Consider the following 22,791-nt stretch of genomic DNA (forward strand, 5'->3'; position numbering starts at 1 on the left):
CCCATGTCTGCAGCATGAACTATGATTTTTGTTACACATTTGAGAAGTATTTGAGCCTCCATTCCATTTTCCTTTCTTTACAGTCGTGATCTGACCAGTGTGATTTCATTTTGCTGCACTAGGTCATTTGCTATTCAAGATCATTTTTGGTTTTTAACCTCCCTAGAAAGAATAGCTTCAAAAGTAATTCTGTCCATGTTTCTGTGCATTATGCAGAGTCTGGAATTGGGTGGATATTTATGTATATAGGTATAAAAAATTACCTGTTTTTACTCAGGTTAAAGACAGCACAGAGACAACTCACTAAAATTTTCCACTTAAAAATGTCAGATGTTACATGCAGTGTGTTTGCATATTGAATTTACAGTCTCTGAGGTTGATTTTAGTCGTGCTGTAAACATCCATGTCCTGCAATGAAGTGGAGTAGAAATCCTGACAGGATTGATGTAAAACTACTGGACCCAGTCTCAGAGACAGCAGCTTCACCAAGGGGCAGCTCTGTCTCAGAAATAATTAGTCTGTCTCAAAGTCCAATTAGTTCAGGCTCAGCACTGTGTATTTGAGGCTCTCCCTGTTCTGGGCCAGTCTGCTTGGTGCTGTTTGAGTGGCTGAATTAATCCAGGGAAGGCAATGGCTCTTCAGCAGGCACACAGTGTCTCCAGTAATTGTAATTGCCCAAGCTGGACAATGAGCAGCTTTAAAAGTGATGATAAATGAGAGTGTTGGTAGCTGAACAAACCCTGGAGTTGTCATGGGGCCAGGGCTGGTGTGATGTGGTGTTACATGGCTGGAGGGTTTGGCTTCACTCAGAGTTTATCATGAGGAGAAGGAGCAGAGGGAAGCAGAGCCCTCCATGGAATATTCTTCCTTGGTTTCAAGGGGCATCACTGGGATGGCTTCTGAAGATTCACAGCACAGATGTCTGAATGCTGGTATTTCACTTATTAGCTATTCTGGTATGGCACAGAAGTGGTGCTGACTCTGATCATCTTTTCCTTCATTTCTGTTATCATTTATATCCTGCCTTGCACTGGCATCTTATTTTAGGTGCCCTGTAATAAGGAACGAGTAGACAGCACTGAGAGAAATGCTGCTATTTGTGACTTCATGACATCATCTAAATAAATATTTCCACTGTTCTAAAAGCAGCACTGGGGCCTTACAGGAAGAAGATTGCAGGTCTTGACTGTCACTTTCCTGGGGGGGTGAATTTGTCAGGAGATTAAAAATGCAGATGGACCAAAGGGTGTCACTGTGCCACCTTCCCATTTATCACTTTATGGAAGGAGTAACTCCAGAGCTCTTCCCAATCCAGTCTGCACTTGCAGGGCTTGGTCTGTTTTTTAATATGTGACCATGGGATTTGGTAGCCAAGCTACACTAATTTAAGTACAAAATGACAACCATTTCCACAAAAATATTGCATTACTTACATCTAATACTTAAAATAAATAATGGTGGCCTTGAGAGTAAAGGGCTGAATACAAACCTAAGCTACACAGGAGCAGAGAAACATTAGGATTAGGATTTCATTGTTTCATATTAAGGAAGAATAAGATTATTTTCAGCTTTCAAAAGGCCAGAGAGCCAATAAATTTAGAATTTCTGGAACCACTTCCTGATCTTGAAAACTGTAAGATGTTCAGAAAATTGACTTTGCCCTTTTAACTAAAGTTTAGAAATGTTGGTAGGAGGACCCCCAAAACCCCTTAGGAGCTACCTCCCATTTAAACCAGAATTTTCAGAATATCTGCCTGCATCTTTATTTCAGGCAGCTTTAAGATTTGGCCTCAAGCTCATTGATCTCAAACCATTTACACTGCACCATCACATCCTTCTTAGCACATCACCTTCACAGCCCAGATTTCTTCTGGAAATGTGACTCAGCCACACAATCTCATGGAAATGCTGCTTTGCTCACTGGACCTCCTGCCACTTAGTTTTAATTCATTTATTCAATGTAAATCTACAATAAAACATTATAAAATATAGTAATAATATAATATAATCTTTTAAAATACTCTAAAGATGATAAGTAAATAATAATAGATTCAAACCTTCACTTATATTTGTAACTGAATGCTAAAAAGTTTTTGTCAGGAGAAGTTTCCTCATGGCCCATTCTGCCCCATCTGAATCAGCTGAAAAAGTAACACCCAAACTTTGGCCAGAATGGATCCTCTCCAACAAATGGGACCAAATTTGGAAAAGAAAGAATTGAGGAATGTGCCTTTTTTACCTTTTATATTTTATTGCAAGGAGTTTTCTTATTACATTCTCTATATAATCTCTATGAGCCTGTGCAGTGTGCAGAAATGGAGGGATATTATGCAGAGGTGCAATGCAGTATTTTCCACCCAACAAATTGTATTCAGTCTACATATTTTCTGGATCTCACCTCTCACTAGAACTCACCAATCTGTTATCTGCTCATTTAGCAGTGTGAGCAAATCTGTCCTCAGTGATTTATACATGATGCATCATTATTAATATTTAGAGATAAAAATACACTCCTGTAGGAAGTGGAGGCAGGATAAAATCTGTCACTATTTTTCAGTTGCTTTTAACCTTTAGTTGTGAATTTTCTCTGTGGAATGGCATCATTTGTGGCCATCTCAAAATGAAACTCCCTTCTCACCAGGCATATTCAGAATAATTGTGGCTGCTCCATAATTGTCCGTGCTGAAGTTGCCATGGGAACTCCCAACAGTCCCAGGTGCCTCCATGGACCCCAACTAGGAAATCTTCTAACTGCAGCATCTACTCTTGGTTATGTACTTATTTCCTTCTTCCAGTACTTTTCTAGTCAAAGAAAAAAGCAGAATGTTGAAATAATGTAAATTTCTGGTATTTTTTTCTCCCTGGTTGTGATTTGAGCTGTAAGATGCCTTTGCCATTTAGGGCATCATTCCTTTTTTCCTGAATTTGGGGGGAAAAATGTGCAAATTCTAAACTTCTATTGCTGGAAAGTTATTTGAGTTTAGTTAAGCCCTTTTTATTTTTCCTGCTTAGTAAAGCACTTCTTGATAGTTAAATATCACCTTAGAGTAATAACAGAATAACACTGATTTAAAAGCAGGCTGGTGAATTGCTCTGGGATCTCTCCCCTTCTTTCCTCACCACCAGCACTGGGAAATGTTACTAAAAATAAAGCAGCTGTTATGGTCCATATAAAGGATTTTTTTAATTAAAGAAAGAGCAGAGCAGCCATAACCCTCACCCATGGACACATTTACTGAGCCTGTGCTGGTGGTGGGAGCAGCTCAGTCACCACAGCCAGCTCTGGCAATTGCTGGGAGGGAAAGGGATTCTGCTCATAAATCCTCCTTTTAGAGCATCTCTGGGAAGACCCACAATGCTCCTCCTGGTTCACACTCTTCACATGTCAGAGATGTTCTTCTGTTCTAATTATTTCCTTCAGTGTAGCTCTCTGGGTGGAAACAAAATCCTTCCCTTAATTTCTGAGCTCTGACTGCTGTCCCACCACAGGGACTGTCCCTGCACCCTGGGAGGGGACAAACATCCACATGCACATCCCTGGCTTTGAGTCCTGTTTGTGGGAGAGATTCCAGCTGCTTTGGCCATGGGATTGCTGATGCAGTTCCCTTTTGAGCCCAGAAAGGAGGAGAGGGAGCAGAGCTGAGAGAGGCTGGATGTCATGTCTGAGCACTGCAAGTGGTCAGTCAGTGGTGACATTTTGGTGACCTCTCAGTGCTTCCAAACACAACTATCAGCATGATCCTAAAGAAAATGTCTTCTAAAATGCCTTATCATTATTGTGATCCTAAAGAAAATGTCTTCTGAGATACCTTCTCATTTGAAAGATAGCAGGACAGATGTGGAGCTTGGCCATCAGGCTCAGGGATAAATACTTGGAACCTCTCCAGTTATTTCTGGGAGACATTTCTGCTCCTGAGCTCCTCCAGGATGCAGGGCAGCCCTTTGTTTGACCAAACTTGTGTGCTAATCCTTGTGCAGGCCTGAATTTGCAGGCTGTGTATCTGTGCACAGCTCACGTGCATTTACAGCATCAGGCTTCTCCTTGTGGCAGCACAGCTGGTGTCAAACAGGACAGAAACTGTCCCCAGAGATCAAGGCACAGCTACAACTCTGATGAGTTTTGTTGCTGTTACAGTCTAATGCTGAAAAAACCTTCTCTTATTTATAAAATTTCTTCTCTGAACATACAGTACATCAGTTCAGATTGTTTCAGTGCAGACCCTGCATTTATTAGCTTTTTACCAGTCCTCTTAATCTTTTAAATCCATTTCTGTCTGCTTCATTAGAAAGGAGAAGGCCAGAACTTTCTTATTCTGGCATTTTTCGGATATTCACACAAACTTTAGGTTAGAAGTACATTGTATTTCTTTCCTTTAATAGTGGCCAGGACATCCTAGAGCTGTCTTTATTCTGAGCTGGGGGCTGGGGGGAAATGTTGCAGTTGCACAGCCAGGGCCAGAGCAGGTACTCCAGGCACTGTTTCAGTGGCTTCCTGAGAGCCCAGTGAGCTTTCTAATGAAATCTGTTTTCATTCACATTTCCATTCAAAAACAAACACACAAACACAAAACCCCTAAGTCAGACTGTAGAGGAGCTTGTGATTTTGTCAATTTGTGAGTGAAGTTCTTCCAGGTCTCTGTAAAGTGTCATAAGGGCTGGGAAGGAAACATTACTTTTACATCTTTGCCCCAGAGCTGTTACACTGCAGTTACTTTACTCTTTTTTATTTTTTTAATAAATAAAAGATATGCTCTCTGCCATATCTGTCTCTAAGCAATATTCATCCCCACTTTGAAGCTTCAGGCAGGTCAGCAAAGGGGACATGGAAAGAGAAATAACATTGCTGACGCTTCAAATTGCAAATGACACGATGAAATTTACTTTTCAGGAAACAGAAACTAAGCCACACTGAAATCATGACCAGCCAAAATATCACTGGCACATCAATCCACACTCATTATGCATAAAGAGATATAAAAAGAAGAGCTGCTTTTTTTGGCCATGGCACTCATTCCTATTTTTAAATTGTGCATATTTAATCATTAGAGAATAGTTTGCAGCATTATAGAGATGCTGTGAGATGACTCCATCTGTTCTGTGCTATAGTTTGGCAGGGGGAATTCCCATATGCAGTTGTCTGGAGGTTTCCCATCCACTCACCACAGCTCAGACTGGAGAGCTTGAAATTCCTTAACTAGATGGCACAAATCTCCCTTTCAGTTTGCTGATTTCCTCGAGGCTTTGCTCACTGGGCTGTGATTTGAGGTGAATATAAAAAACCCCATTGAAGGCAGGGATTTCCTCACCCCTTACATAAAAATGAAATGTGTGTTGCAAAACAAGGCAAGGCCAGAAATCCCAAATCCCTGTGTGCTGTCCCCCCTGTGCAGGGCTGGGAGCCCCAGTGCCCCTGGCCAGCTGTGCCCAGCTGGAGCCTTTGCCAGAGGCTGTTCCATGCATGGGCTGTGGGTTGGTGAGCTGAGGAGCAGCACAGCCCCTGCCTGGGATTAACACCCTTTGATTTCTCCTGGGTTTTTTCTGTGCTTTACAGACGTGTCCATTTCTGTATTGCTGCCGCTGCTGTGTCTGTATTTGTTTATTTCTGCTGCTAATTGTGGGTGCTGTGCGGTGCCAGCCCCTTACTAACCTCGCAGTGTTTCTCCCTCTCCTGTCTCTTCCAGGACTGTCATGTAAATATCCACTTCTTCAAGGTAGTTTTCTCCTTGCTCTTCTCCTCCACACAACCTTTACCGGCATCTGAACTTTATTCAGTTTAATTTCATTCTCACTGGCTTTTAAGGATGCACTTGTTTTTTCTTCCACTTGAAGCTTTTCTAATTGGTATTAAAAAAATTTAAAATTGAAGTATGATTTTCATTATCAATAAATAATTGAAGTATATATCAATAAATAATTGAAGTTATACTTCATAATATTTCATATTCATAAAATATTTCATATACATAATACTTCATAATAATGATATTTCATATTCACGAAATATTATTAAGTATAAATTTTATTTATTAAAAATTCACTATGAAGTATTCACAATTTGTTCTATAATTTGTCATAAAGTGATCCCAAGATTAGAATTTTACATTAAAAAAAAAAAGAAGTGATCAAGCCTGAGCAGGTGCATTGTGCCTTTCTTTTTGGAGGAATTAATTAAAGGAGTGCCACCTTCTCATGGAAAATGGAAAAAGGTGCATCTTTAATTTGAAAGACATTCATGAAACTTTAAGTAACTTCCACAGAAAAAATAATGCTCGTGGTCACTGTATATTTCAATAGATAAATTTCGAGCATGCATGTTTTATGATGTAACATAGTACATCTGTTGCTGGATGTTATTTGTTATATTGTAGGAGATATTAGCCATGTGCACAGGTGCTCTGATACCTGAAATACCAATTCACCTGTTTATTTCTCATTCTGCTCCTTTCACTGCTCCCCACATCACTGAGTTCCTGCTATGAAAGTTGCATCTCAGCATTGAGAACTTACCTGTGTTTTGTTTCTATTTGCATGTATCTCTAACTAAATATCTTGCTTTATTAGGGCAGAGGCCACTGGCACAAACCACACTTGCAGTTCATACATTGGTGAAGTTACAATTTTGATTAAACTTTGAAGCTCCTGTGCTCTAAACTGTGTTCCAAGACTCTAAGATTATTGAAGCCATTTTCATCTTCAGGTAGTGTTTTTACAGCTGAAGCTGATCTGGAGCACTCTTTGCATTATCACTCAAGGCTTAAAATACTTAATTTAAAAAAACCCAGATGTTATTTTTGAAGAGTTGTTTATATTATTAATGCATGATTTTAACAAATGTTCTAAAACTGAACCAGAAAAATTAAACCAATCACTTTCCTTAACCTCGATTTTTTTATCTCAGAAAAGCCTGTGCAGAAGAGAACTGCCCTTCCTCAATCCTTTGCATCTCTTCATTCTGAAAATAAAATCACCTGGTGGTTTCATTGGTGAATCTTGCTTTCTGCTGGGAAGTTGGAAGTTTCTCTGCTTAAATGCATTTTTAAACCACAGCAAAAGTCACCCTGATGAAATTCATCTGGCAGAAATAGGAAGTTTTGTCACCTCATTGTAAAATCCAGGCCTTGAAGAGCACTGATAGAAGCTGACAGAAGTCCTTGGTTAATTCATGTTTCCACCATAGGAGGCACCCAAAAAAAGGACTGAAGGGTTTCCCACAGCTGCTGCTTCACAGGCAGAATTCATGTTTAGTCCTGGTGGATTCTAAACATGAATTCCTTCAGAGCAAGCTGCCATTCTCTTTCTGTGGGGACACTCTGGAATTCAGGGGTTTTCATGGAAAAATGATTCCTTGTTTATTTTCTGTCTTTTCTCAGTAAATCAGCACCAATCCCCTGCCCTGCTGCTGGCAGTGAAGCTGAGCCCAGGAGCATCCCTGGGGGTCCTGGTCCAGGAGATCTCTGTGCCAGGAGCATCCCTGGGGGTCCTGGTCCAGGAGATCCCTGTGCCAGGAGCATCCCTGGGGGTCCTGGTCCAGGAGATCTCTGTGCCAGGAGCATCCCTGGGGGTCCTGGTCCAGGAGATCCCTGTGCCAGGAGCATCCCTGGGGGTCCTGGTCCAGGAGATCTCTGTGCCAGGAGCATCCCTGGGGGTCCTGGTCCAGGAGACTCTGTTCAGGAGCATCCTGAGGGTTTCCTGGTCAGGAGATCCCTGTGCCCAGGAGCATTCCCTGGGGGTCCTGGTCCAGGAGATTCCTGTGCCCGGACATCCTGGGGGTCCTGCGTCCAGGAGGAGTCCCTGTGCCGGAGCATCCCTGCGGGGGGTCCTGGTCAGGAGTGATCCCTGTGCCAGGAGCATCCTTGGGGGTTGTCCAGGAAGCTCCCGGTGCAGGAGCATCCTGGGGGGTCCTGGTACAGGAGATCTGGTGCCAGGAGGCATCCCGGGGGTATGGTCCAGGAGATCTGTGCCAGAGCATCCCTGGGGGTCTGGTCAGGAGATCCCTGTGCCAGGAGATCCCTGGGGGTCTGTCCAGGAGATCCCTGTGCCAGAAGCATCCCTGGGGACGGCCTGGTCAGGAGACCCTTGTGCCAGGCAGCATCCCTGGGGGTCACTGGTCCAGGAGATCTCTGATGCAGGAGATCCCTGGGGGTCCTGGGTCCGGAGATCCTGCGCCAGGGAGCATCCCTGGGGGTCCTGGTCCAGGAGATCCTGTGCCAGGAGCTCAATGGGGGGTCCTGGTACAGGCGATCCCGTGCCAGGAGAATCCATGGGGGTCAGGCGTTCCAGAGATCCTGTTTGCCAGGAGCATCCCTGGGGGTCCTGGTCCAGGAGATCCCTGTGCCAGGAGCATCCCTGGGGGTCCTGGTCCAGGAGATCCCTGTGCCAGGAGCACCTCTGGGAGGGACCTGTGGGAGTCCCTTGGTCTGGGGCTCTGGGGAGGTTCCATCCCCAGGTTTGCAGGGCTGGAACTGAAAGGGTGCAGCAGGAGCAAGTGAAGGAGGAAGGGCAGCATTCCTGAGGATAACACAACAGTTCTGAGCTAGGAGTGAGTGAAGGTACAGAAATCAATTTATAATATCACAGCAAATGGGAGATGTTGTGAATACTTGTGTGTGGAATAATCAGACACTGGCAAGGGCCACACACCTATCTTGCTTTTGTCCCACTGCAAAGTGTGTATTTAAAGTGATTATTTCTCAACGTCATGCAGAAAACACCTTCATCTGTGTGTGTGAGAGAGATAAATCATTTCAGAGCACTTTAAGATTTGGGTAGAGAATCCCAAGGTTTTAAAATCAGTCCTGCTCTGCAGCTTTGAATGACTGGTGGGATTTGATTGCAGGGATTTGCTCTAAGATCAGGGAGAACTGAAGTCCTTCAAAATTCTTTTAGAACAGAATTTTAATTTTCTTTTTCCCTTATTGAAATAAGGTTTATGCTTAAAAGCCAATTCCACACTCTAGGTTTTTATATTATTGAAAACTAGCAGTAATTTGCATAATTAAAGAATGGAGGAGCATATAGAAAAGCAATTCTTCTTTTGACACTTAGGGGTTTGCTGTTGTAGCATCCTATTTGCTTTTGGGGATTTTTATTGCCACCACCACAGGATGCTTCTGCAAGAATTCTTGAATATTATTCCTAGGCAGCCTCTTTAATTACATTTCATCTCGTTAGGCACTGCTCTGTTGCAGGGGAGAGAGTGTTTGGCAATAAAGGCAGGAAACAAAGTGGACTCAGGTGGCTGCAGGATTATTAAACAGATTAAACATGTTGACAGTGCCAAATGGGGAACTGGAAACTCTTCCCTCTCTGGATTTCACAGCTCACACAGACAGACATTGTTGTCCAGGGCAATATCCCCTGGAATTCCTGTCTGGGGATGGATCCATCCCTTTCCCAATGTCTTTGGTAGTGCTTTGACTTCACTGTCTCCATTTTCTAGGGAGTATGGTCACCCCACGTTGTGCCTGGCACATTTGGGAATATTTTAGAGATCGTGTGTTCAGGTGCTTCACACAGTTCTAACTTCTATCCAGCAGGACAAAAAAAGATTAAGGAAAATAACTGAATAGGGAATGTTGTTACAAACCCCACAAAAAGGGTCTGTTGAGGAGCTCCATGACAAATTCAGCTGTTGTCCTGTCCTTTCAGATTCCCTGTTTTTCTTTATCCTAAGTAAAGCTGAGGTTGAGAAAATAATTTCTCCTCAGAGTGAGAAACCACAAGAGGTCAGCAAAGAACAGGGAAAAGCTCCCAGAGCTGAGCTGGCTCCTGCAAAAGGCCTGAAAAGAAGGAAATCATCCACATTGTAATTCGTATATATCCTTAGAAAATACAAACCTGTTAATTTAATCCTTAATTTCAGTAAAATTCAGTATAACATTTTTCACACGGCCCTTTATTCAAGTTTGATAACTGGCACTGATGAGAATTATCCCTCTAATCGAAATATTTTATAATTGCAGGTGTAAAAGCAGGTTCTGCTCTGCTCACCTCAGGATTGCTCAGCCCTGCACTTTGGTGGCTTCAGGAGTGGAGTTCCCCTGTCCTTGGACATGCTTCCTACAAAAGGCATTTTTAATCACAAGCACAGCACAAATATTTGCTGCAGGCAAATCCTTTAAATAAATTTACTATTAGTAATTAACAGGGTAGATGTGAAACAATTTTAAGAGGAGGAGGAGAGGAAATGAGGGGAAAAGTAAACTAAAGACATGAAATAGTTGGTGTTAAAGTCCCAGGTAGAGTTTTATCACCCACCTCATTTATATCTCCATGAAACATCCCCTTTGCCCTCATGCCTTTTTCCTAGCAATGGGAATGCTGTGATTTTTTTTCCCAGCTCTTTTTTCTATAACTACTTTAGCCATTGAAAGAAAAACACATTTTCACTTTGATATATTGTGGTTTTTACTAATTACATCCTAGTTTGCCACAGTGACACTGCCATCATGAAAATGACTCTCAGAGTGCTGCTAAACAGCTTTTTGGTTATTTACATCTCTCCAGTGTTCCCCTTGCTGCAGTGTAAATTCACCAAGGAATGGCTGAAATCCATGTGTGAACCCCTTGAATCCTTGATGGTGTCCCTGTCCCAGGCACCTCCTTGTCTTCCAGCAGAACTCTGCTGATGAGTTCCAAGCTGCCCTTAGGTTATGGCATGGAGATTAAACTCAGCCTGGTGAAGCATTAGGTCTTGCTGGGGCTTGGAAATGGACTCCTCTCGTTTCAAACTCTCAGCATCCTGGTAATTAAGTTGTGGAAAGTAGGAAATTGATACTCCATCATAGCATCTATAATTACATGGAATTGGAAATGCAGTAATGTAAGGAACAACCTGCAACAATGACAGAGAACATTACACTGAATGGGGGGGGCTTTTCTTCCAGATTTTGACTTGAAATTTATTGGATTTATTTGCTTTATTAAAGGCTTGCTAATGGCTCAGCACATTGATCAAAGTTCCCACTTCGTGTGTACATGACTGGAAACCTGAATGGGTCCTTCCTTGAGACTTGAATAAATCTTTATTATTTCAGTTTTCCCATCCTTAGTCTGAGCTTTGCTGGTTCTGGCAGTGACATCTTCTGAGGTTTGTCTGAGATCTGAGCTGCTCTGATGCTCCTTGTGCAGGGTCCAGGTAGCCACAGGCAGAACTGAGCATTCCTTTCACAGCCCAGCCCCCTGGGCTGGAGTAGTGAAGCTGAATTTTACTGTCCAGGCTCTTCCATCCTCACTTCTCACCATCCATTTTGCCATTTTTCTGAGTGATATGGAGAGTGTTCCCTGCAGTGGCTTTGGGCTGACTCAAGAATTAGGAGCAGGACCCCTGGCTCCAGCTGTGGCAGTGTGAGGTGGCTGGCTCCTTCACCCAGGGACACCTGAGGAGCACCTGGGGGTCTGGCAAAGAACTGCTGAGAGCTTGTTGCCATGTGAGAAGCAAGGATTTGGTTAGAATTTTTAGAGGGATTAAATCGTGGCAAGGAGACATTCCTGCTGCACAAATCTCAGTTCTTGGGTTGTCCAGAGCAGCTGTGGCTGTCCCTGGATCCCTGGAAGTGCCCAAGGCCAGGTTGGAAGGGGCTTGGAGCAGCCTGCTCTGTGGAAGGTGTCCCTGCCATGGCAGGGGGTGGGATGAGATGATCTCTAGGGTCCCCTCCAGCCCAGCCTGTTCAGTGACTCTGTGACTCTGAGACAAGCCCTGTGCAGTCACTCCTTGGCCTCGTGCAGAGCTGTGGGCTTTGGACAGGCTCTTGTTCCATCATGCACTCACTGTTCTCAGCACAGGCAGAGCAGGGGAGGGGGGTGGGACCTGGAGAGGTGAGGAGGCAATGCTGGCATCCATGTGGAGCTGGGAGAATCCAGAGCACTCAGCTGCTGGGGGCAGAGCTCTGGATTTACCTCCCAGCTAAATCAGGTGCTGGTGGGGCCAGGGATTAAAGGATGGACTGTGGCTCTCCACACAGCACTCTGCTCATGTGGTGGGAATTCAGCATTGTTGGTAAATATTTTTTCATTTATCACTTTTTCCTCTTGAAAATGTGGTGCCAGGGATGATCCTGCTGGCATCTGGGAACTCCCTGGGAATGAGTTTCTCTGACAACTGAGGACCCCCTCTTCTAGTGAGGAGCTCTGTGTTGGCTTGGATGGCTGACCATGGCAGAGGGGCTGGGTTTCTCCCTCCTGAAGCTGTGCCGGGGGGTAGGAGGGGATGGCTGTGGGTTTGGATCCTGGTGTTTGTTCCCCATGTGGGAGCAAAGCCAATCTCACCCAGCAGCAGAGAAGCAGTGGAGGAGAGCAGTGCAAGGTGTTAAAGCACTGACATCTTGGCTGGAGACTCGTTACCCTAAAGAGATTGGGAGTAGGAAAGGGAGTTTTGTATTTTTTGTATTTGATCCTCACAACTTTATTTATTATTGGTTAATGTGGAAAATGACCAATTCAGTCTTTTAGCTCTGTAATTCCTAAGAGTCTCTACTGCAGATACACACAGAGGGCAGAAGAACCAACATTCAGATTTATTGCTTTATCCTATTCAGTTTTCTTCACAGGGGAAAACCAGAAAGTTTTGAAAAGAGTCATCAAGAATTATTGCAATTGCTATAAAAAATGAAGAATTACTATTCCCTAAATCACTTCTGTATATTCTTTGCATCACACTTCTCATTAGAGTTTGGATAACTTTTTTCCTATTTAATTAAAAGTACAATTGTTACTCTTAGATTAAAAGCGTTTTTACTGCGAAACCTGAGATATCTTTTCCAAAAAGCTCCTGCCAATTTCCCAGAGTCTCTCCAGTGTAGCACACTGTAATTTCTTAGCACTCAATGGAGAAGTGAGTTTGGGCTGAATATATAAATGTGTCTCACCTGTGGTTTCAGGGTAAAAGAACTGGCCGAGATAAGGTGCGTCCAAAGCAGAGGAAGTAAGATGATGTGCATGTCTTGTTTTCTTTTTAGATTAACTTTCCTGCTCCCAGTGCAGACTAATTTATCTTTAACATTCTGTTTTCCTGGCTGGTTTGCTGCAAGCTGGCTTTGTTGTAACAATAGTGTGGTTTTATCTGAGATAATAAGCCAAGGAGTTGGAATGTGGATTGAAGATTAATCCAGGGCCTGGAATACCGTCTTCAACTTCAGCAAGTTTTAATATCCATAAAAAATAAAGGAGGGTTCAAATAGGATTCTGGGATTTTCAATTTTAGTCATGGTAGGAAAGGCAAAATATCAGTCTTTTCCAATAAGCTTTTAGGAATAATTTGAGTTTATGTCCCTTCTGTTGCTGCAAAATTGGTTTTGCTCTGGCAGTCGGGAAGAGGATATTGGCTGCATGGCATTTTCTGCCTGCTACAGCCAAGGTGTTTCAGATATAAAACTCATGATAGAGCTCAGTGAAATATCTTGAAATCCTCACTCTATTTCCACTAGGACCTTAAGCCAAAAAGCAGTAGCAGGAATTCACATGCCAAATGTGAAAAAGGGGTTTTTGCATGCTGCTGAGAGGATGGTGGCTGGCCAAGGTGATGGGAAATGAACACCTTTGGTAAGGTTATGATAATTTCATGAGTTCTTGCCACTTTGGGGCTATGTGCTTCCTTTGAGTCAGTCTGGTTGTTCCCCAGCTTTCCCTGGCTGCCCTGTCCCTGGTTTTTCCAGCTGGTTTGCAGCAGGGTTCTCTCTTCAGCCCTCCCGTGGCAGCTCAGCCAGGGGATGCCCAGGATTGTCACCATCCCATGTCACTCATCCATGAACTCCTGCCCTGTTTACCTCCTGCCTGGGTCAGACAGCTCAGAGCCCAGCTGAGCACACAGGAGGAATTTTGGTTCTCCTCAAAAATCTGCCCTCTGCAAAAAGAGGTTCTCAAACTCAGAGTGATGTCTAACTTTAAAAAAGCTGAAAAATGGGACTGAGAGGAGCATGTGTGTTGCTCATTGAATCTAAGTGCTCAGAGGATGGAGAGAGGCCTTGGCTGGCTTCTCAAATATTATTTTAAGATCCTGCCTTCAGATCCTGACAATTCTAGCCCATGCTGACTCCAAGTGAGTGCAGTGCCTCTGGAGCCAGCAGCAGGCACAGGAGCCTGCTGGTGAACCTGCCATGCTTTTTTATAGAAACTGTGCTGGAAACCCAGAACCTGGGATTGCAGTGCTGCAGAGAGCACTCCCTGCCTGCTTGGCAGGTTTGCACCTGAAAAAAAAAAAAGGCCTTGGAACAAAATTTGATTTTTGTTTCAAATTATGCATTTTTCAAACAATCTGCCAGCACCCTGCCCAGTGGGTTTAAAGGTGTAAGAAATAAAGCTGGTGCTGCCCATTCAGAGCCTGATTTGGATCTCCATTACTCAGTGAAAAGGAGGATATTGAAATTGCTTTGTGCATGAGAAAAGCAAGATCTTTATCTGAGATCCCGTTTGTGGAGCATCACAAAGGCATGGCCAACAAAGCTGCTCCCTTGAGCCACATCTTTATCTTGTACAAAAAACGGATATTGGGATTTTGGTTTTTTTTGGTTTTTTTTCCCTTGTTTTGCTCATGGCTCAATCTTGTGTGGCCTCAAGAGGAGCTTTGTGTGGCCAAAGAGCTCCAGCACAGCATTGTCCCAGCAGCCAGCCCTGCCCTGGGAACATCCCAGGGATTTAAGCTGGCATCCAGGACTGGCTCTCCCTAAATGTTTGCACAGCACCTGATCCTGACCAGCATCTCCAAGTGCTGCTTCATGCAAACAAATAATAACATTGCTGTGGAGGAACTTCCCCACTCTAAGCTGCATTGCAAGTTTTTTAATAAACAGATCTAAACTTGTAAAATCCATATCCCTGGGGCAGGGCAGAAGATTTTTCTGCACTTATAAAGTTGCAGGAAGGGTCATCCAAGCTGGCTATGGTTTTCAAGTGACAGGAGGTTATTTTGTCAGATGATTATCTGCCATTCCTGCAGGAGTAGATGGAGTCTGTGAATCAAGTGCCTCTCCATTTTATGGTTTTACACCCATCTGAGGAGGGGGAAATTGGTAACTCCCAGTTTCCAGTGCCAAAGGTGTATGCCAGGCATGGCTATTAAAGGGAGGTATGGTGAGACTTTGAATGAACCTCCATTTCTGTCATTTTCTTCATCTGTGAAAGAGGGATAATATACAAATATTGTCCTTTTGTGAAGCAGAGAGAAGAGTAGTTATCCTGAATTGTCAAACATACATCACTGGCAAAAAGTAAATTAACCACATTGGAGGTTATTAACCAGACCAACACACCAGACAGATGGGGAAAGCACTTATATCCCAAAGAATTACTAAACCTTATTGGCTTTGCTTCTGCTGGTATGTGGGATTATTTTGAGGGGAAATTTAAAAAAGGGATGTTATCTTGTAGCCTGCATTATCTTTTGGTGAGTCTTACTTTTTTCCCTTGTATTAACTCTGAGATTTGAAATGCAGCTTACTTGAGCCATGCCAAGGTGTCTCATGTGAAATACTGAGACTTGCAGCCCCTGGGAACCAGAGTGTCTGCTGGAGCCCTTGTCTGGAATATTCCCCTTCCTCCCTTTTCCAGATCAACCCTTGATTGCAAATCAAAGTTGATTGTACTGCTGGTTTGAAAGTGGCCATGTTCATCTGCATTAATTCTCATGTGTTGTGGGATTTTTAATGCAGGTTCTTAGTGCATGTCAAAATTCTCTTCACTCTTGCTATGCAGTGACTTGAAGAACTCCATTTGAAAAGAGAATGTTTTGGGGAGGTTGTTTATATCCTAAAATACTCAATGTACATTACAGCATGGTATTTTTGGATAGCCTCTTCTTTTTTCTTTTTCTTTTTTTTTTTTTTTTTTTTTTTTTTTTTTTTTTTTTTTGTCTTTCAGAACAAAAGCACCATTTAAGCTGCTTTTGGCCTCTAAGTAAATGATGATTTTTTAAATTTTGTTTCTGGGCATTGCTTTGGTTTTGCTCTTTTAACCAGATAAGTGTATCTGCTTTATCTGGTTATACATGAACACAGTTTTCCACTTTAATTCTCTCAATAATGTCAAAAGTATTGCTGGAATGAGTCTTTGGAGGTGTGTCTGTGCCTATTTTGTTATGCAGCCTCTCACCTGGGAATGCCACCTGGCCATTTCCAGCTCTAACTTCCACCCAGAGATCCCTTCAGCCAGGAGAATGGGCAGCTCTTCTCACTCTGCTGTTTTTGTGTGTGTATGTGTGTGTATGTTCTTCAGAAAGCCAAACTTGGGCCAGCTGGTAACAAAGTCATTACTTCAACAGAAGACAAGAACTCAAGTGTGCCATCCAACAATCTGGACAGGGTGAAGCTGACAGATTTCAACTTCCTCATGGTTCTTGGAAAGGGGAGCTTTGGGAAGGTAGGAATTCTTCAGAATTAATCCATTTCCCTTCCCTTCCCTTCCCTTCCCTTCCCTTCCCTTCCCTTCCCTTCCCTTCTCTTCCCTTCCCTTCCCTTCCCTTCCCTTCCCTTCCCTTCCCTTCCCTTCCCTTCCCTTCCCTTCCCTTCCCTTCCCTTCCCTTCCCTTCCCTTCCCTTCCCTTCCCTTCCCTTCCCTTCCCTTCCCTTCCCTTCCCTTCCCTTCCCTTTTTTTTCTTTTCCTTGAGGAAGAATGAATAAACAGCTCTCTAAGAAGCAAAATCCAGAGTCAAAAGGATGTGCATTGCTGAGGGAGGAATTTTTGATTTCTTACCAGGAGTGGGGTCATTCCCCCTAAGGCTTAGCAGACTTTAGTCCTGATTGGCATATTGAAAAAATAAAAATAAATTTAAGGACTCAGATTGCTGGGCAACTTGTTGTTGACTTTCAGATCCTCACTTTTTGGCAGTTTCAAGGAAATTAAGTCTCCTTTTCTGGCTTTAACACCTAGGTCACTCTGCCAGTCCTGGAAGTCACCAACACTGGAAAGGGTGAATGTTGGAAAAAAAAACCAGGAATAGTGTGTATATATATTAGAAATCCAATAGCTGAGAGAACAGACTGCTATTTTCCTGCCTGTTTGAACAAAACTCAGGTGATAAAGTGCCCTTTACTGAAGAAGTCTCCTGGGACTTAACATTTTATCAGCCCTTCAGCAAGGAGTCAGCCAGAGGGTTTGGGCACAGGCTGTCTGAACTGTACCAGGATCTTGACTTTGGAGTTCTGATCAAATCTGTCTATACAAATTAAAAGAAAAGCTGGCTTGCCATCTCTCTAAATCTTCAGGCATCTGAGTGACCTTCCCTCCCTGGCCTGGGCTATCAGTTTGTCAAGGTCAGGATTGAAGGCACTTGAGGCAGTAGTTCATGTTGGGACTCAGGTGTTTATTATTTCTTACCAGTAAAACAGCCTCACAACCATGAGTTTGGCAGCTTTCCATTAGAAGGTACAAAATGGTCAACAATCTCTTGTTCCAAGGCCTTTTAAGACTAAACTGTCTAATTAAGAGCTGACACCTGGATTATTTCCCTTTTACCCCAATAACTGATCCCACAGAGCTGCAATGAGGACTTTTCTGTCCAATTATAAAATGCCACCCAAACCCATGGAGAAGGAGGAAGAAGAAGGTAAAGAAGAACAACCTGCCTCCACCCTAAAACCTCCATCTTACTTCATATTTATTTCTATATTCTAAAATCCCAAACTCTAAGTTTTCCACCCTGTGTTATTACACACTTCTAACCAACTCCACACCTGTAATCCCAGTACTGTCAATCAGTTTTGGAATCTTTCTTCACAGCCTCAGGTCAAATGCAGTGTTCTCTTGTGGCTCTGTGCCTTTAAGCACAGAAAGTTTAAAATTCTCAGCATCCAGGACTCCAGCACTGGGGGATTTTCACTCTGCTGTTTGTCTGTCCTGCAGGTGATGCTGGCAGACAGGAAGGGCACAGAGGAGCTCTATGCAATCAAAATCCTGAAAAAAGACGTGGTGATCCAGGATGATGATGTGGAGTGCACCATGGTTGAGAAACGAGTGCTGGCCCTGCAGGATAAGCCCCCATTCCTGACACAGCTGCACTCCTGTTTCCAGACAGTTGTACGTGAGCTCTGTCTTTCTTGCCACCCTGATGTTTCCAGGCTGCCTGGTCATGGATTTCTCACTCCAGTAACATTTATTATCATCCAACCCATGTATGGTAGCCCCTGCACGTAGAAAATGGTGAAGAAATCCCACCTGTAATTACTCCTTGTATCTTAAATATAAAAAATAATTTTAAAGATTTTCCTTCATGCAGTTGTTGGAGCAGGCCAGCATGACAATTCCTAAATGTGTCTGCTTTGCTAAGTCAGAGCCTCACACCCAGATTCCCAAAGGTTCCCAAATACTTTTAGAGCTCTGAGGATTGTACTTGAAAAGTCTTAATGGCTGTTATTTATTGTGGGGTAATTAGTCATGAATCAGTGTTGGTGGATTTAATTTTGTTTTCTGTCACTTCTTGGTGACACTGAGGGGTTTTTTTCTTCTTTCCTTATAAACATATGAAGTAGATATTTGCCCATCACATTGCAAAGCACCTCCCAGTGACACATTTGAGGTTGGATCTGATGGCCCAGTGTCACTGTGCCAGCCTCTTGGATGACATGGATTGATGGAATTGCTGAGGCTGGGAAAGTCCTCTAAGATCACCAGAGCCAACCATCAGCCCACATTCCCCATGAAACCATCTCCTCAAGGGCCTCATCCACACCATCTTCCAAAGGAAAACTTCCTAGCAGCAATTAGAAATGGCCTCAAAGCAATTTGGAATTTTTTACCATTTTTGATTTTTTTTTTCATTTATTTTTAGAGACAGATTTATCAGACTGAGCTATATTTGTATAATCCTTGAAACCGTTGGAGACAAATAATCTGTAAAAGCATGGCACTAAAATTGGCAAACCCAGACAGATCTCATCAATCATTTACTCTTGAAGGTTGTACAAAACATTCCACTTCCATTTCCTGATCTATAATTTTTTCCCTAATAATCCTAAAAGCTTTTTAATAACATGCTGGTGACTTTTTTTTTCTTTTTGGCTGATCAATGACTATCTGATACTGTCTCTAATGGATTTATGTGCCTCTCTCACACTCTGTCCTAGGACCGGCTCTATTTTGTGATGGAGTATGTCAATGGTGGGGATCTCATGTATCACATCCAGCAAGTAGGAAAATTTAAGGAGCCCCAAGCAGTGTGAGTGTTCATGTATTTAAATCACACCAGCATCTTGATGTTGCACTCTAGGAGGATTTGGTTTCTTTTTCTTCCCAGGCTCAGGATGGAATTCAGGCTGGCTTTTGTTTGTTTTTAAGGCCCAAAGTCTGAACTTTGTGTTGAAAATGTTGTTTGAACACATAGACCAAAGGTGCATGTGCATTTATTCAAAAATACAGCACAAGCAAAGCCAGGAGAGGCTTATTGAAAAGTGACAAGAATTTATGCAGGGCAGCAGGAAATTAAAGATGTTACTTCATAGTCTGATGTTGTTTTTAAAAGCAAACAATAAAAAAACCAGTGAGTAGAACACTTCAGTCTGAATTAGTGCTGTAGAGAAAGACAGTACAAATAGACTCAGCTCTGTGATATAAATTACAGTTTATACAAGATAAATTCAATGTATAGCTTGTAAGATTTTCTGTGATATATTTGTGAGGAATTAATAAGGAATTAGGAGTTGTTTATCTACAGGATTCTTTTCAGGTAATTGTACATCTGGCATATCAGTGAGCAACTGAAAATGAGCTGTAGCCTATTTCAGAGTGAACAGATCCATCAGATCCATTTTAGCCATCCTTATAATGCCTCATCACCACTTGTTAGTGTTTCATAAATCATTTACTAATGAAACTTCAAAATCAAGGGTGACCAACTGCTTTAAGCATTCAGTTCAATTAATTTCTCATTTTGATTTAAGCAATCGGGGCTTGTTTAAACGAGAGGCCTTCTAAACAGAAGCATTTCAGATGCAGACAAACATTTTAACAGCTCATGGAATCAAACTGAGATGGTGTCAGATCATCCTTGACTCCAGCAAATGCGACTTGCCAACACTTGGCAAAATCTGTGGTGCTTCATGACAGCTTTTGCCTGTGCTGCATCTTCACACGTGTTCACAAACACCTCTGATGGAGTGCTGCAGAGCTCAGTTGCTTCCTCTCCCTTGTGCTGAGCCTAAAAATTAATCTCATTTTTAAATAATCCTCTCGCTCGTAATTTGCACAGCTCCACAGCACCCAGCTTCAAACAGCCACCAGTATTCCACACCTCTTAACTGCATTCAGCAATTATATTTTATGTGGTAATCATTTTAATTAGCTGGTGTAATTAATCCATTACCAGGCTGTATAAAGGAACACTATTTCTGCAGATTATTTCATGCCGTGTGAATTGCAATGTACATTGAGCTGCATCCTGAATTCATCAGTCTGTGATTAGAGATAAGGACCTTTGCAGAAGAGTTAGTGCAAAAAAAGCTGTGCTCCAGCTGCTCTGTTTTTGTGGGGGGAGCCATTTCCCTTTTTTTTTTAAGATTTCTGCATTATTTTATCATCAAATACACAAAATGTATCTGTTAAGGTCCAGCTGAAGTGATGTCTTTTGTGTCCCCTGTATGTATACACAATAAATCACACAGTTCTTATGCTACTATATTGCCATCCTTTACCATGATTCATTTGCAATTTATTTTGCCAGAAGAAAATCATGAGGCAATAAGAAATCTGTTGATTTTTTTCTCCCCCCACACAGGTTCTATGCAGCTGAGATCTCAATTGGGTTATTCTTTCTCCATAACAGAGGGATTATTTATAGGTGAGTATGATCTGACAGAAGTAATTTCTGAACTATTTTTAAAATCCCCAAATGATCAGCTTCTTTAACATTTTGGTGTATTTTTAAAGCCATCAGTGTGGAGCTCTTTTTGTTGTGCTGCTGCTGGTGAGTTGGAAACCCAAGCCCTGTTGAACCTGAGCTTTCTGACACCTGTGCTCTGCCCCACTCAAATAAAACCTTCTGAAAATGGAAAACTCTTATGTTTTGTATTTCTGGGTGATGTTTAACAATATTCCACTTCCAAAAGTCTCAGGTGAGGGGTCAGACACAGCCACCTCTTCATTCATTGTCCAGCTGTGGCTGCCTCTGGATCCCTGGAGTGTCCGAGGCCAGGCTGGATGGGGCTTGGAGCAGCCTGGGACAGTGGAAGTGTCCCTGCTCTGGCACTGGATGGGCTTCAAGGTCACTTCCAACCCATTCCAGGATTTTGAGGTCATTCTTAGGTGTCTGCCCAGCTCCCTCCAGGCTGAGCCAGTCCCACGTGTGCACCTGAACCTCCACCCCCAAAAAGCTGCAAATATTCCTTACTCAGAATAAGCTCCCCCAGCTGATCCCAACCATTAACCTTAAATTACTGTGATTCTCCTCAGAGATCTGAAATTAGATAATGTGATGCTGGATTCAGAAGGACACATTAAAATTGCTGACTTTGGAATGTGCAAGGAGCACATGTTAGATGGAGTAACAACCAGGACCTTCTGTGGCACTCCAGACTACATTGCACCAGAGGTAAACACTGACCCTTTCAAGAACCTTTTAGTCCCTTACAGAAGTTGTCCCTCCACATTTTATACCACTGGGTTTGGATGGCTCTAACTCCAGATTCTCCATGCATGGCTCCATTTCACTTCTGCAGGTATATTGGGTGTATTTGTGGATTAATGCAGTGTAATCAATAGGACTATTCACTCTTTTAAGAAATACCTAGTTAATTGAAAAACTAACTTTTTATGAGATAAGATTTTGCTCGTTTTAGCCAAAAACTTTAAACAAACAGGCTCTCCAACTTCTGATCTTAAATTTGTAGCCTGGAAATATTATTATACCAAAGTTTGCAATTTGTGAAGTTGTGCAAACGTCATGGGTGTTGCTGAGATCAGTCAATATCTCACTGGGAGCAAACAATGCTGCTTTAATCCACTCCTCCATAGGTTCACACAGCTGCCTGCACACATTTATTTAAAGGATTATTTGGCATTTTCAGGAAATCACAAACCACTCACAGGTTTTTGAGAGGGGACTCAGGAGGTCTTGAAGCTTTTTGCTGAGCTCTCTGTAGAAGCACTGTGGTCTCCTCCAGGCCATGTCCTGCAAGTGCTGCACAGGTGCCACAGGTTGCTGCTCCTCACCTCAGGAGAGCTCCTGTCATTGAAAGCCTTCCAAAAGCTGAGAGCTCAGCCTTGAGTGGAGCTGTTATAAATCCATAATTTGCCTTGAGTTTTCCATGGCTTGCCCATACCTGTGCAGCTTTCCAGCCACTGGAAATGGCATTGAAGCCTGACCCAAGGGCAGTGGGTCTGCAGTGAAAATGTGATCATGGGAAGCCCAGTTGTGCTTTAAGGCCCTGGGACAAACATGAGCTTAGAGTTAAGACTCTGAGTCTGGATGTGATTTGTGTTTCAGTAGTTGAGGTCTAAAGAATTGAAAACAAGCACATGTGGTGATTTGGGTATAATTCAAATATATGAATATTAAAATCTGGTCTTTGTGCATAGTGAGCTTTCAAGAGTCTTGATTTGTTTGGCAGCAGATTTGATGCAAGAGGCTGGATCCTGATCCAAGAGACTCAGTTGTTCACTGGGTACTGAGCAAGAGGCAGCTCTGGCTGGAGCATTTCTGGCTGTAATTGAATGTTTGTTGGAATAGGGGAGATTTATACACAGACAAGTAAATCAGTGTCTAAGGTGAATTTTGTCATCTCTGAAATTGGAATGAAAAATAGTTTGTTTTTTTCCCACTTGCTAATTCACGCTTTTCAGAGTGAAATATTGTGTATTCTGCACCCTTGTT

The 22,791-nt window shown here is 42.7% G+C and overlaps 1 protein-coding gene across 3 annotated transcripts in view; it reads left to right on the plus strand.

Annotated features, from left to right (window-relative positions):
* Positions 1-22,791, plus strand: part of PRKCA (protein kinase C alpha) — a 145,378-nt gene that overhangs the window by 104,813 nt on the left and 17,774 nt on the right. Inside the window, exons 9-14 of one of the 3 annotated variants that reach the window (XM_018918914.3) lie at positions 12,879-12,902; positions 16,207-16,350; positions 17,832-18,005; positions 19,052-19,143; positions 20,698-20,760; positions 21,372-21,510. In XM_018918914.3, coding sequence (XP_018774459.1) covers positions 12,879-12,902; positions 16,207-16,350; positions 17,832-18,005; positions 19,052-19,143; positions 20,698-20,760; positions 21,372-21,510 — 636 coding nt within the window. The remainder of the gene's footprint in view (positions 1-12,878; positions 12,903-16,206; positions 16,351-17,831; positions 18,006-19,051; positions 19,144-20,697; positions 20,761-21,371; positions 21,511-22,791) is intronic. The other 2 variants (XM_050981327.1, XM_009094319.3) reach the window with 2 other exon arrangements.

The sequence above is a fragment of the Serinus canaria genome, chromosome 18 (genome assembly GCF_022539315.1).
Source record: "Serinus canaria isolate serCan28SL12 chromosome 18, serCan2020, whole genome shotgun sequence".
In the NCBI taxonomy this organism is placed as follows: Eukaryota; Metazoa; Chordata; class Aves; order Passeriformes; family Fringillidae; genus Serinus; species Serinus canaria.